This window comes from Branchiostoma lanceolatum, chromosome 3 (genome assembly GCF_035083965.1).
Source record: "Branchiostoma lanceolatum isolate klBraLanc5 chromosome 3, klBraLanc5.hap2, whole genome shotgun sequence".
Classification (NCBI taxonomy): Eukaryota; Metazoa; Chordata; class Leptocardii; order Amphioxiformes; family Branchiostomatidae; genus Branchiostoma; species Branchiostoma lanceolatum.
The window spans coordinates 29231662-29247009 of NC_089724.1; the positions used below are offsets into that span (position 1 = coordinate 29231662).

Here is a 15348-nt window from a genome sequence, read left to right on the forward strand (position 1 = left end):
GAAAACGTTAACAGAGACCACCGTCGCCATGGCAACATCTTTTTTTGTTGCCAATCTTGTTACACTTGGGTGGAGTGAGGAAAGTCGTGCAAAGTGCCTTTTCCCAAGGGCAAAACATCAGTGGCGTGAGAGGACTTGAACCCGGGACCGCTGGGTTCTAGGCCGAACACCCTGCCGTTCTTGAAACGTGACTTGAGACTCAGTGGACAGTGGACCCTACCTGACAGATAGCCTATGGTGCCCCCGTCTCTGTTCAGCTCAAGGAAACTCGATTGGCCTTGAAGTTTTTTTCTCGTAATGGAATCCTTTACAAAGACTTGAAATGCAAAGTTGAAAATTCAGGTTTTCAAAATTTGTATTCATAGTTAATAGTTGCTGTTCAGAACTTTGTTCCTGAATGTCTAATACAGTCTCATCAATCTGGAAACGTTGCAATAATTGAATCAAATGTCCCTTTAATGCAGAGTACATGACATTGTATTGAGAAAAGAAAGGTGAATGTTACTTTGAGGTAACTTTGGTTTGTTTTACAGCATTGAAGCAGACTTTGATACATTCTACTTAGATAAGCCAAGAATCCCTCTGTAACATTTGATAGAAAGTTTACAATGGGTGTATTTTATTTGGTGAATCTTTCCATGTACAGAACATGAAGGTGCTGAGATAAAGACACGTGGCGGCAAAGCAGAGAATAAATTGTAAATACATGTTGAGATATGATCCAAGATATGGGTGAATTTTCTATGGACAGCTGTACATATTTACCGGTCATAACCAGTGACCAGTGGTCAAAATTGGGCATATTCAGCCTTATGTACATCACAGTAAATATTTTTGACTTAAGACATTGTCAACTAATATTATGAATTTACCCTATCTCTAGTCTAGATAGGGCATATGCTTCCCTAAATTATTGTACATGTGCAGTTCCAAAGTGTAAGTTAAGGCAGCACTGAAGTTGCCATTTTCATATTTCGAGGATGTTCCAACAGTGGTCGAATCTCTTTCAGACATGATTATTATTCTTACACCATTTTTTCTCGGTTTTTCACTTTCCATGGTCCTGTACATGAAGTTAATTCAATTATATACAAAATGTTCTATATACATACATCACATCATTAGGTAGTGGAATCAACTTTCCACGATCAATTTTATCAAACCCTCTTTTTCCTCATACGCTCAGGACCTGTATATGAAATATACGCCTATTACTATCATGTGGTCCCCAATTTTGTACGTCTGTATTATAGTTCTTGGCATACCTTTTATACGTATTTAAAAATCCAAGTCAATTATACTATTTGACAGCTTCTTAAATTTTTCTGAAAAGTTGTCTTATCTTGACAACTAATAAACATGTATTCATCATCTATTTGTGACACTGTGGATTCTATTATTTTCCAGTCGCAAAGATTGTAGTTTTACCTTAACCTGTGGAAAAGTAGAGATCTTTAGTCAGTGTAGAATGATTGGATGACACCATTCCGACTTGGGAGTTCATTTGATCGCAGATCATACCCATCATGGTCATGAGTTCACGTTTGTGTCCAAACTCTGTAAATACTTCCGCGAGGAAGCGGATGTAAGGTGCCCCGTCACAATTCCGCTTTGAAACAAACCCCGATACGGTAGATAAGCCAAGAAAGATGTCGGCTTCGTGTGACATGAACGAAAACTGTTTCGAATCGTGTGTGTCGTTGTCCAGCGCACGACCCTGTACAGCTTCCCCTTGACACGCTTGGATGAAGAACAGTTTTGGTTTTCCTTTGAGACTCGGGCACCTTTCAATTTTGACATGTTTCATGAGTTCACAAATGTCGATCCCAACGTCGTTGGAGGAGAAAACTTTGCTGGACGTTCCGTGGGACATGATACAGCACACGAAGCAGTCGTAGTTGGAGTGGTCAGCCTGTCCGAGTTGGATGAACACGTCCACCATCTTGGCGTGGTCAAGGTTAGTGTGGGAGACCACGTCAAAGTCAAGTCGTTGGAACAGGCTGGAAACCCGATCTAACGCAAGGATAAAACAAATGAAGCGTGTGTTTTTCCATGCCACCCGTCTACGTATTTGTCTTTCTTTTCATCTAGGAGATCTAGAGACGATAGCCTGTAACGTTAAACTTCTTTCCCAGCAAAGGTATAAGACGAAAGGTCAAAAGGTTCGTGAGCAAAGTAAACAAATCAAAAACATGTGAAAAGGTAGTCGTTCCATATCATTATTTGTTTCTGAATGGAGCCTGAAATGTACTTGTTAGAGTCTATCGACAAACTTTTGATAAGATACAAAACTACTTTATTTCCGGCTACATGTATAGTTTTAAGCATACCTGTATCTTCTTCGGCCCCAACCCTCTCCAGTAGTCGTAAGAATTTAGTGTTGTTGATGATGAGGGCCAACCCTCGCGGTTTACGACTCATCTCGTACGTTTTAGATCTCGTGTGATCCTTCGCTGCCACCTGCTCGTGTCTCTTTCTGTACAGTTCTTGTCTAAGACGTTCGTTCTCGCTCTCAAGGGCTCGCACCGTGTCGTCGGGGCTGAGGCCTTGTCTTCGCTCAAGCTCGTCTACCCTCGACTGGAGTTCTTCCTTCTCTTGTGTGACGTTGTCGAGTTTCTGGGTAAGAGCTAGGACTCTTTCGCGCATCGCTGCCAGCTTTTCGCGCATCGCTGCCCGCTTTTCTTCAGTGTGTGTCAACATTCTGTTCAGCACAGCAGCTTCGGGTGACAGGGGCTCCACTCGGAGGGGGACCTCGACTTCTTCGTTGTCATGGAGACGCCAGTATTTAAGCATGTGTCTTCTGTGGGCCAAGACCGTCTTCACAGCTGCAAATGATGGTAGAATAGCGATCACAGATTCGGCAGTAACAGAATGGTGACATATGTAATGGAAGAAGACTTGATACGTCTTCTGTCCTGATCAGTAAGTCGAAGCATACAATGTAGTGATTTTGCAAAGATGCCTAAATATTATACGCCAAAAATAATTACTCAAGCAACTGGATAAGATTTTGAAACAGTCGACCAGTTGCTTGAGTAATTATTTTTGGCGTATCTTATTACCTGGATGTCTAACCTTCATCAATGCCTAAATATTTTCCTGTTAGCCCCTACATCACTTTGCTCAACGCACATAATCGACTTCATTGTTTCTTGGGTTTCCTTCCCCAAAGTCAGTTAGTGAACACCAAATTTCAAATAGAAAGAAGCCGGTAGCATTAACATTATACTTACTTGATTCTTCTACGAACTCAATTTGTGCCGCTCCCTCTTCTGTCCTCAGCACGAAGGCTACTTTACCGCCACCGATGGTCGGGCTGGTGAAATACATGTAGAGCCCTAACGTAACGTCCGTATTTTCTGACTCGTTCTCCGGTAGCCCTCTGACGATGATACACGACTCGGGACGTCTGACAATGGCCGCCATGCTGTTCTGCCGACGTTGACGCACCCTTGGCATTTTGGTGTCCGATCCGACGTACACCAGGGGCTTAACAATCAATACTTAGGAGGAACCTGTCTTTCTGAGCTACCTGGTACTTAGCCCAAACTGTTCTACTACCCTAATACGGTGTCGTTTTGGTTCACGTGGCGAGCAAACGTTCACTACCCTCCCAAACAAACATACCAAGTTGGCAGCATGAACAATGGCAACGCCCCCGTGACCTTTACCTGCCTCTGTGTGTTCTATATTAACCCAACCAAGCGGAAAGATAGCATAATAGTGTACGTGTGTTAGGGAATGTCAGGTTTCATTTGGCCGATGTGTCTTTCATTGGCGTTTTTTTCGCTTTGTGAGTGACTCTGCTAACAGTTACGTAGCTGAACAAATACCTGACGATACTGGAAGGACACAACATATTTACTTGCCATCCATAAATTATTCAGCTCAGAACATGAAGTAACCAAACGTGACGACATGACGCGGGCATGCTCTGGCATGCCTGTAGGTGTATTAAATTGTTAGGTTTAAGGTTACCATGTGAATTGAATGCAGTAGCGTCAAAGAGTAGAACAGCGACAGGAGCAGAGACTATGCGTTGCTGTTTGACTATGACAAACTTAATACATTAAGCAGTGACTTTAAAATATTCTAAAACATTGTAGAACCGTACAATTAATTGCTACAAAGACATGTCGACAACAGATGTGGATAAACAGCTATGTCCTATGTCATATAGTTAGGTCTAACTAGATTATGTTTCATTCAATGACATGCCCCCCTGTGTCGGAACCCTCGCTGCAGGAATTCCGCTCTTTAAGCACCCTATAAGTTACTTTATGTAATACTTGCGCGTGCATTTACGCAAGCTTTACGTTTGTCCGTTTATCTGTAAAGTAAGAAAGTACATGTAAGCTCAAATTCGAATTTTTACAACGAATAAAAGCTCCGTAAAGTTTCCTTGAATTTAGTGATGTACGCCGCGTTAAAGCGTCCGGACGTCCGTAAAGCGTATGTAGTCAAATGTTCTTAAAATCTTTTACGAAATACAAGTTTAACTGATGACCGCACTAACACCTGCTGGGATACATGTCAACCTAAACTAAGAAGTAGGGTTATTAAAAAAAATGGATAAGATATATCAATCCACAAGTCACAGAGACAATTCTTTGTTATCAAATTTTTAACTGCGCCACAGCTACAGAAGGCTGACGTCATGGGAACTTCCCATCGCCACACCTTGGCTGGTATGTATACAGAAGGGTCACAAGTTACGTTTTCACATTGTTGGTTCTCTAGTATAAACACAAAGACCCCAGTGTTGTATCCTTAAAGCCGGCGTCACAATTCATGCGAGCGTCGGCCGAATTTGTAGATCGCCCGAAGCTCGCCGAATTTCAAAATTGCCCGAGCGTCGACCGTGTTTTTCAATGAAAATCTCGGGTGACGTCCGTCGAACACTAAAAACTAAAAATCACCCATGAGATGGTACCATCTCTTGGACATGGACGAAGTCAGTATCGACTAACCTGGTAAAAGGCCAATATTTGGGTCAACTTTGATTTCTAAAAATCGCCCGGAGCCCGCGTAATCGACAGGACGTCGGCCGTATTTCGACCGAAAATGCACATCTGAAGCTCGACAACACGTCGGCCGAGCTGAATTTCTTATTTGTGACGGAGGCTTAAGCGGGTACCTTACTGGGTCGTGCCTACTTAATTGCGCGCCTCTTTGCGAAAGACACTCGCTAACAGGCGCAAATAAGCGCTAATATATAATCGGCGCGAATTTTTCAGCTGACTTGCGGATTTTTCGAAAATTTGAAAACATTCGCAATTGATAAATTTGGTGCCAATAGGCGAGAAACAGACGCCGATAGTACACACAAAGACCAATTGATGCAGTACATATGGAATCCGCACGGGGGAGTCGTGGGTCTAGACGAAGTTCCTTCAGAGCAAACCCTGTCTGCTGAATGCTCAGTGTTGACGGGGTATATTAGATACTATGCCAAGGATGAACCGTCTACCACATTGACTGTTTTTACACAATTCGGTATTACTGTCACAGTGATTGAAGGAATCTATTTGATAAAGCAACTCTCTCTTCTGCTAGATTTCTGTATTTTACCGAGCTATCCTTTACACTAGTACCAGTTTGACGACAAATGAGTAAAATTTCAGTTTAACCTACCTTTTTTTCAATTCAATCATGCTTGGTTTCTACGTCTCTATGTAGTACTGTTTGTTTTCATGGGGCTACCTGAGACGGTGGTGTGTTTAGGAAGGTGCACGATTAAAAAGACGTTCTAAACGATACCGCGATTTTCATCAGGGCGGACCGACTCTCACGACCTTCTATCACATTTTGTCCGCCGGTGAAAAATGGTCCCCCCTCACACTCTTCCAAATGGAGTGAGTTAGGTTATTCCAATCAGTCTTATTAACTCGGACACATGTACTTGAGTCTTAACATTGCGAAAAAAACATGTTTGAGAAGTGTTTTGTTTAACGATACCGCGATTTACATTAGGGCGGACAGATTCTCACGACCTTCTATGACATTTGGTCCGCCCGTGGAAAGTGTTCCCCCCTCTCACTCTTCCAAACAGAGTGGCTTATGTCATTACAACCAGTCTTTTTTAACTCGGTCACATAGCGAAAAAACATGTTTGAGAAGTAGTTTGAGGAAAGATACCGCGATTTTCAGAATTCGAAGGCACATTTGGTCCGCCCGTCACTTGAAAGTGGTCTCAAAATCATCAAAGTTTGTGACAAGTCCTATGGTAGGATGTAGTAAACAAAAGGTATTGATGAATACTTTCAGTATTCCTGAGGCAAAAACGAGCTAAAGTTTAACGAGTACCATTACTGTGATTTGGGCCGCAATCTAGGCGGGCTGGGACCGAATTGCTTAACTCGGACCGAATTGCTACGACGCAATATATGAAGAAATTAACCACTTGCTTTTATAGGATATCTGATTTGATTCATCTACCTACTTTGTATGATATAATTCGTTGTCAGTGCTTTGTTACTGTAAGACAGTAAGGTAGGGCGATACATTAGTCTTCGTTGGTATACTTTGTACTTGTGGGCCTTCGTAGTTTTTAGGCCACGCCCCGGACAGATTCTCACGCCGGACCATATTTCATAGAACACCGGATCCTTACATCTGCTTTGAGATTGACTGCCATGCTCTCGTCTTACTTGAATCATGTAACTGTAATATAGTGTACATGCATTTCAACTCGCAATGGGGCAGATATTTGTCACATATGTTTTCATAAGAGATAGACTATCTGAATTTCTAAGAAACACCCGACAAACCCCCCTGGGAGACAAGATAAGACAGAAACATGTGAAGTGCTGACAATGTAAGACAGAAACATGTGAAATGACGACCCTTCTTGAAGAACTGTCACATAATTAATTGACCTGTCAAACACATCTGGTAAAGATCCTGAATTAGATAAGAGTCCCAGACAGATAAAAAGGGACAGACATAAGGAAAGACAGCACAGTTGGACGGCACAAATAGAGGAGAGAGGATGTGAGTGTGAAATAAAGATCGTCCCTCGGCCACGGCAAATCTTGTGTGTCTGTGCTCACTTGATCCAGAAGTAGTATTCCTTCTACTTCTCTACATGGCGTTGTCTGGGCAGGATTGCGGTAATATCTCCCTGCACGGGATCGAGGAGACTACGACCAGCAGGAACAACGCTGGGACGGCCACAGGACAACAAGAGATGGCCACCGGGACCAGAAGCAGTCTCAGTCCGGTGAGATCGTGCCTTTGCTTGGTTTTGAGCATTGTGATGACCTGGCCACCTAGTCTGATTTTCTGTTTATCCTTTCTCATGTAGTGTATATCTGGCATAAATGTAGGCGTAATCCAAGATAGCTCTCCTTAGGTAGCATAGGTTATCTGAAGGTCCATTCTAGTTAGTAGCTACAGATATATGTGAAATAAAAAGCCGTGAAGTGTCAGTCCCTCTTATGTTAGGTTTAGCAGTGGGTGAATTTTCCCTTGAACATTCCGAATTCCCCAAAAGTGATTTTTTTTTACATTCTCATTCATTTGGAAATGATATTGAAACATGGCAGTGTCTACTGTTTATATTTGCTTGAGGGTCGGTTGTGGACAGAAATGTAGGCGGGCTCTGCTGTGCATGCGCATGTGCACACAGCCCGTATACATATTTTTGAAAGCATTTTAATTTACCGATCATGGATCATGTAGTATAGAGATATTACAAATGCTGAAACTGTCTGGTAGAAGAGGCTTGAAAGTTTTTGAGATGTAGTCCAGTAAGGGTAGGTTGACAGGAGCTCTACCGACTGCCACGGTTGAGCAGGGGGTTTGCGAGGCTCCACAGATCCCGGGGTAGGGTAGGTATTGAGCGTGCCTAGCGAGACCTAGTTTGAAGTGGTTACAGATCAAGAAAACATGAAAGCAATTTTTCGGTAAGGATGGTCAGGTTAGAAGTAGTACGCTGTTTCTTGAACAAGGTTTAGCTGCTTAAATTGAAGTGTCAATGGAAAGAGAGACAATAGTTGTCCATGGAAATCAAATTACATATCTATTAGGGTCTCCTGATTAAATTGTAAGCTAGTGGGGGGAGGAGCTGACTGCTGGATGATGCCTGTGGAAAGCCAACTATCAGGTAAATATTACCGGTTAGCGGTGGTGTTTGGGCATCGTGAAGGCGCAGCTGATAGCAAAGTTAGATTCCAACCCCCCGGGGCTCAGCCTATGATAGTTTCAGACATCGCTGGAAAGCTAATGTGAAAATGTTAGGGTCTAGTATAGCAAGATGGTGTGGCCAGGTTGTTCGATCCTCTATACCTTGCATAGGTAAAGTTAAACCCGGACGGTGGTAGAGCAGTCACAGACAACGCACCACTCATGGAGGGTGATAACGGTCCGGACGGTAGTGGAGCAGCCACACAGGGCACCCCAACCTAAGGAGGACCAAGAATTCTACGGGCCTGTGACCTGATCGAGACAGCCACATCGGCAGCCAATTGGGCAACGACAGGACACAGCCGCCGTGAGGACGAAGAAGCGAAGACGGCAAGGCATGGTGAGGGACAGCTGGCACACCTGAGCAGAGGACCCGAAGACAACCGTTGAACGGCCCGAGTACTACTAGTGATGGTGACTCCAGGATGATGCAGATTGCGACCTGGACACCAGACAGTTAATTAAGAAATTGACCTTGACAACTGAACTCTTGATCCAGTGACTGTATTCCCTGCCCACGTTCGATTCAATCATGACGTAGTGCAGCTAGCAATGTCCCTTCGAACTCAATACACATTTCTGTTAGTCATATACCCATACATTTGTATGATGCTGTGAATGTAAACTGACTTGTAATTTACCCATACATTTGTATGATGCTGTGAATGTAAACTGACTTGTTATTTAGTATGATGATGTATGTTACCGTTGTTCTGTTTTTTGTGACACACTGTTGTCAAATGCGAGGACGCATTTATTTCAAAACAGGGGGATGTAATATAGTGTACATGCATTTCAACTCGCAATGGGGCAGATATTTGTCACATATGTTTTCATAAGAGATAGACTATCTGAATTTCTAAGAAACACCCGACAAACCCCCCTGGGAGACAAGATAAGACAGAAACATGTGAAGTGCTGACAATGTAAGACAGAAACATGTGAAATGACGACCCTTCTTGAAGAACTGTCACATAATTAATTGACCTGTCAAACACATCTGGTAAAGATCCTGAATTAGATAAGAGTCCCAGACAGATAAAAAGGGACAGACATAAGGAAAGACAGCACAGTTGGACGGCACAAATAGAGGAGAGAGGATGTGAGTGTGAAATAAAGATCGTCCCTCGGCCACGGCAAATCTTGTGTGTCTGTGCTCACTTGATCCAGAAGTAGTATTCCTTCTACTTCTCTACATAACCACCTTCGCAGACTTCTAGGAGCGCCAGCATTCAGGCGTTTTTTTGGGGGGGAGGGGCGTTGATAAAAATGTTCTGTAATCCCAGGCGCGCGTAAATTATCGTCCCAGCATCAGCTAACCTGTTCCATGTTGGAAATCGCGAATTAATCAGCCCCCCCCCCCCCCCCCAAGAAATAAACGCCGGTGCAGAAGTCTGAAAACGACGCTTTGAATCACCTGTGTCAACTTCCGTCAAGTCTTTATTGTACTTAACTTGAGTCAAATCACATAATTCGGCCTTTTGCCCAAAGACCGCCACATTAAAACGCAGCGCCAGTAATCCCCGGGGTATGCACACTTCATTGTGGAAATCCAGGTGTTCAAGACATACTTGACAAGGACTGGATAACATCGTTTCGCCTTAGGGTACCTGGTGGAATTATCATCAATAGTTTTCTGCTTTGATGTGTCAATAACGTTAGGCAGCTGCAGACAACGACGACGTGGTACTGCACCCATTCACACCCTGTAAACCACTCCTTCACCTTATTCTCACCCGTCCTTACTGTGTATTGTTAAAACTTAATGGAGCGAATATTTCTGCGGAATCCACCGTTCCACCATGACTTTGCATAGGTGTTATGTATAAACAATTGTAGCATATTTGTAGATTTCTTGAATTCTGTTCTTTCGGATATATAAGTTAATGATACTTGTGTAGATAAAGGGTTTATTGCACCTTAAGTCAACTGTCATAATTTGGCAGCGTCAGTAATCCCCGAGTTGTGTTCAGGACATTCTTGAGAAGGCCTGGATAAAATCGTTTTGTAATGTGTCAGTCCTCTGGGCGCTTTATGGAAACTAGTGTACCTGTAAGCTTGGGGAAAAGGACCCATGATAATTTGAAAACAATTGTACTACTAAAGATACAATAGATAAATGAATGAATTGAATTGATACATGCATAGTGTCACCTAGCGAAGTATAAGCATATACCACAAAGAGAAAAACTCCCTCCCTGTACAGCAAAGCGTTTCTATTTCTGTCCAATAGGAGCAGTACATGTAAGCGATCGTTACAACGTTTTAGAAGTGGAAATGAAAGAAAAATTAACTCATTTGATTTTTCAACTAAGAAAAAAGCTATCTGGAAACATGCACGTGGGAGGGGGGCGTGTCTGGCAACGATTGCGAACCGAACGAATAGTCAGCGCGGTAAATGTGCTAACACTGCACGAAATGGCCTCGTTTCCCGGCGTATACGTACCGGGATTTTTCTGTATTTTTGTCGGATACTGACGGATACTGACGGATACATGCGGATTCGTGTAAGGTATCCGACTATTTCCGCACCGGTATATGGAATATTTCCTGAAGAATCCGAAAGTAAGGGATTTTCGACGAATACGGAGCCGTACACTGTACGGAAATGCCACCGATCCTGACGGATACGAACAGGAATTTTTCTGTATTTTTGGCGGATACTGACGGATACATGCGGATTCGTGTAACGTATCCGACTATTTCCGCACCGGTATATGGAATATTTCCTGAAGAATCCGAAAGTAAGGGATTTTCGACGAATACGGAGCCGTACACTGTACGGAAATGCCACCGATTCTGACGGATACGAACAGGAATTTTTCTGTATTTTTGGCGGATACTGACGGATACTGACGGATTCGTGTAACTTATCCGACTATTTCCGCACCGGTATATGGAATATTTCCTGAAGAATCCGAAAGTAAGGGATTTTCGACGAATACGGAGCCGTACACTCTACGGAAATGCCACAGATCCTGACGGATGCGTACAGGGATTTTTCTGTATTTTGAAGAAAATGGTGAATACTGACGGATACAGGTGGACAAAACAACGAATCCGTAACGGATCCGACTAAGTGCTTCCATTCCTAATTTAACTATACCCAAAACATCATTTTGAATGACAGGAAGTTTGGGAAAGCCTGTATGTAACATATGTATCATTTCATATCTCAACATAATGTATTTCTAAGTTCAAAAACTATCAAATACAATACAATACGGAAGTACTATGTGGCTAAATGATCCATTTCATTTGAGACAGGCTGAGGGACATCCACATACTCAAAGCACCACTGCATATGCAGGTTAATGTCGGTAAATTGGGGTTGTGCAAGCACAATGTTCTGAAAAATTATGAAATGTATTACAATTAACACCATCACAACATTGTGGTAATATTTACTACTGTATAGTGCCCTTGGACCAAAATCATCTACATGTTCTAAATATTCCACTAAAGTAATAAAAGCCTTATTTGTGGCCAGCTCTTCGTCTAAAAGCCATCAGATACAATTGTTTCAAATACAGAGGTTGAAAATAGAAAGTAACATTATACTGTCTGAAGAACTCCCATGATGACACGCTACATTTTAAACGTAAGTAGCATATGCCGTGGAACTGCATGTGTATAATCGTCCTCTCCCCATTCTCTGACTACATCTGAGTTCACTTCTTCCATGCACTCTTGGTAAGGGACAGGCAAGGCTGATTTCTTCTGTATCTGCATGTTGGACTCAGCTTGGAGTCCATCTTGTGATGAACCAGTTCCTATATGATAAAACCAAATGATGAATAAATATCAATTCACGTATTTAAGGAACATGTCACATGATTTTGACATGGGCTTCGTTTCATCACAGCAGCTACAAAAAACACGGGACAATGGATATCCATCATGCCTCTCTCAGCTAACATTGAAGTGTACCGATGATGGACTTACCAAAGGAGCCTGAGGTACTCAGCAGCTGAGCATCTGACAGTTGATTGCTTTGTTCCCAGCCAAGGTCCTCACAATATGTGCTGCATTTGTGAAGGAAGTATCTGCCGATGCTGTACTGGATATATATATATAAATGGAAACAATGACAAATATTAAACATATCACATACTCGCATGTGTAAAAAAATGAATCTGGGCATCGTTGAATTGACTACGTAAAACTTACATCTATAACTTGAATATGATATTGATCAAACATGCACAGCTATAACGTGAATGAAATAATCACTGAGGCACACTACTGCCTCCTTATAAGTTCTAGTTCACTATCCACAAACTGTGGGATCTTTGTGGGACAAATAATTATGACATTTTCTTCCCTTCCATATCTTTAATTATCTTTCCCTCCACTGCTTGCTATTTTGTATCTGAAACGTTAACCAGACACACATGTCTGATGACCATTGGCAAGAATGAACAAATTGAAATTTTAAATTTCCTAGATCCTAACGCCGTAAAAGGGCAGGTCGGCTGGAGAATTCTTATGGTCATGCGAATGCGATGATATGTCAAGCCACAATAGGAGGATAACTGACGTCAAAACTAGTTAGAAACGGGAATTTTTCAATTTGTACTTACCAAAGGGCAGTCCCTCAAAATGATGAATCAACTCCCTACCAGCGTTTACAAGGGGGGAGGGGGGCGACGAATATTGCATGCACGAAGAAGACAACGTCGCAATTCCGTGCGTTTGAGTTTACACCGAATTCCCTTCGACTCTCAAGTCACTCAAAAACCACTGGTCGACCATGGTAGACTCTGGCGATGCCATGTTAAGCACAGAAGGTGATGAAACGCCGTTCTTGTCTGTGCTGTTAACCGAAAGGAAACCGTTAACGTTTGTCGCGCCCAGAAGTGTCTTGTGGGTAATTTGGATATCCGACACGAATCCGTGTTCCGTACACGTCAGGATCCGAGACAGCTCATGACTTCTAACATATTGGCAAATCTGAACTTCTAACATATTGGCAAATACATAAAAAAATGAAAGATCCGAGTAGATATTTTATCTGTACCCGAAACGTATCCAGACGTATACGGCATCAGAATTGCTGGATCTGAGGTGTTCCTGGTATTTGTCCAAATTTGCTCGGAAACGTTCCGTATCTGTACCCGAAACATATGAAGGATCCAGACGTATACGGCGCGGGAATTGTCGGATCTGAGGTGCATCGGATCCAATCGGAAACGTTCCGTATCTGCTATGATGCGCAATTCCGGATCTGTTGGATTCGTCAGGATCTGAGATCATGCCGCGTGCCGTGCAGTGTGTATTTGTTGGTCAGGATCCGAAGCAACTACCGATAAACAACCCGAACATCTCTGCCATATTGACAAATATCTAGAAACGAAGGATCCGCGCAAATATCCTCAGGTATCCGACGCGCATCACGGATCCAGACGTATACGGCGTCGGAATTGCCGGATCTGAGGTGTACCTGGTAATTGTCTGAATTTGCTCGGAAACGTTCCGTATCTGTACCCGAAACGTATGAAGGATCCAGACGTATACGGCGCCGGAATTGTCTGATCTGAGGTGCATCGGATCTAATCGGAAACGTTCCGTATCTGCTATGATGCGCAATTCCGGATCTGCTGGATTCGTCAGGAAATGAGATCATGCCGTGCCGTGTGTATTTATTCGTCAGGATCCGAAGCAACTACCGACATACAAACAATCCGAACATTCCAAATATCAAAAAACGAGGGATCCGCGCAAATATCTTCGGGTATCCGAGGCGCATCACGAATCCAGAAGAATACGGCGTCGGAATTGGTCGGATCTGCGGGCACTTCAGTATCCGAGCAGTGAACTGGGATTTTTCCGGATTCGCTCGGAAACGCCATGAGGCCCGATTCCGGATACGTCGGATCCGTCAGGATACGTGGCCATTTCGTGCAGTGTAAATTTAGCCGCACTGTGGTTTTATAAATGATTCAACAAATCCCCGGGGATATAATATATATAGGAACACCGGACACACACAGTCATGCTTCGTAAACTACCCTTCAACTTAGTCCTACCCGACTTTACGTCATATCCGTCCAAACCCTTTCAAATCTACGTCATATCCGTCGTCCAGGTTACTATAGCTAGCCAACGGACATGACGTGTACTTGAAAGGGTTTCCCTCCACAGTACTAGTACTGTTAAAGGGGAAATGTTCGCGGGATTTAATTTCGCGGTATTGTGAGTGCATGTTCGTGGTGGTTTTCAGTTCGCGGTTGAATCAAGGGGGTAGGCAGGCAGAAAAAAGGGCGAAAATGTTCGCGGTGGGTTTAAGTTTCACCGCGTAAACTACCGCGAACATAAAACCACCGCGAACAGTTACCCTTCTACAGTATTCACAACAAAATCATCCACGTCTAATACGGTCTAATGTCCCGGAAATTTCACTTGTACAATTTAATAAACAAATCCAACTCTAGACATTCTTTCTTTACTTGACTTGGTAAATCTTTTATCCTTGACTATCTAAACCATTGGAATATGAACTCCTACCGCCCAAGAAGCTAACAATCGCAAACAACTTAGTAACCCCCGACCGAAATCTCTAGCGGTACAATAGATTTTCTGTGTAAAGTTTACTTAATAGGTTGCAAACGCCTGCAGTTACAAACGCTCGAACGCACCCATTCATACTTTGTAAAACCACCCCTCACCTTATTCTCACCCGACCTTACTGTGTATTGTTAAAACTTAATGGAGCGAATAGTTCTGCGGAATCCGCCGTTCTACCATTACTTTACATAGTAGGTGTTATGTACAAACAATTGTATCGTTCTTTGTAGATTTCTTGAATTAAGGTCTTGTGGATATAACAATTAATGATGCTTGACAGATAAAGGTTTCGTTGTACCTAAAGTCAACTCTGATAATTTGGTAGTGTAACTCAAGACGGCCACATTAACATACAGCGTCAGAAATCCCGGAGGTAATTTGCACACTTCAGATATCCAGGTGTTTAATACATACTTGAGAAGGTCTGGATAACATCGTTTTGTAATATGTGACAGTCTTAGATAAGTGCTGGAATTATCATCATAAGTTTTCTGCTTTAATGTGTACATAACTCCATTTTTTTTACCCAGCTTTTAGACAGACAAGGACGACGTAGCACTGCAATCAATATTTGTCATAACTCATTTCAACAGT

At 42.8% G+C, this 15348-nt stretch overlaps 1 protein-coding gene and 1 long non-coding RNA gene across 2 annotated transcripts; both read right to left on the bottom strand.

Moving 5' to 3' along the window:
- Positions 1–1429: 1429 nt before the first annotated feature.
- LOC136429534 (caspase-3-like) lies at positions 1430–3426 on the bottom strand. The gene is made up of 3 exons (XM_066419366.1): positions 3234–3426; positions 2331–2825; positions 1430–2013 (listed from the first exon to the last, which is right to left on the bottom strand). The coding sequence occupies exons 1-3, from the start codon at positions 3424–3426 to the stop codon at positions 1430–1432; spliced, it is 1272 nt and encodes a 423-aa protein (XP_066275463.1).
- A 7747-nt stretch (positions 3427–11173) lies between these two features.
- LOC136431326 (uncharacterized) lies at positions 11174–14098 on the bottom strand. Its single transcript, XR_010755027.1, has 2 exons — positions 12133–14098; positions 11174–11960 (listed from the first exon to the last, which is right to left on the bottom strand). It is a non-coding gene; the product is annotated as an uncharacterized lncRNA (long non-coding RNA).
- Positions 14099–15348: the final 1250 nt, after the last annotated feature.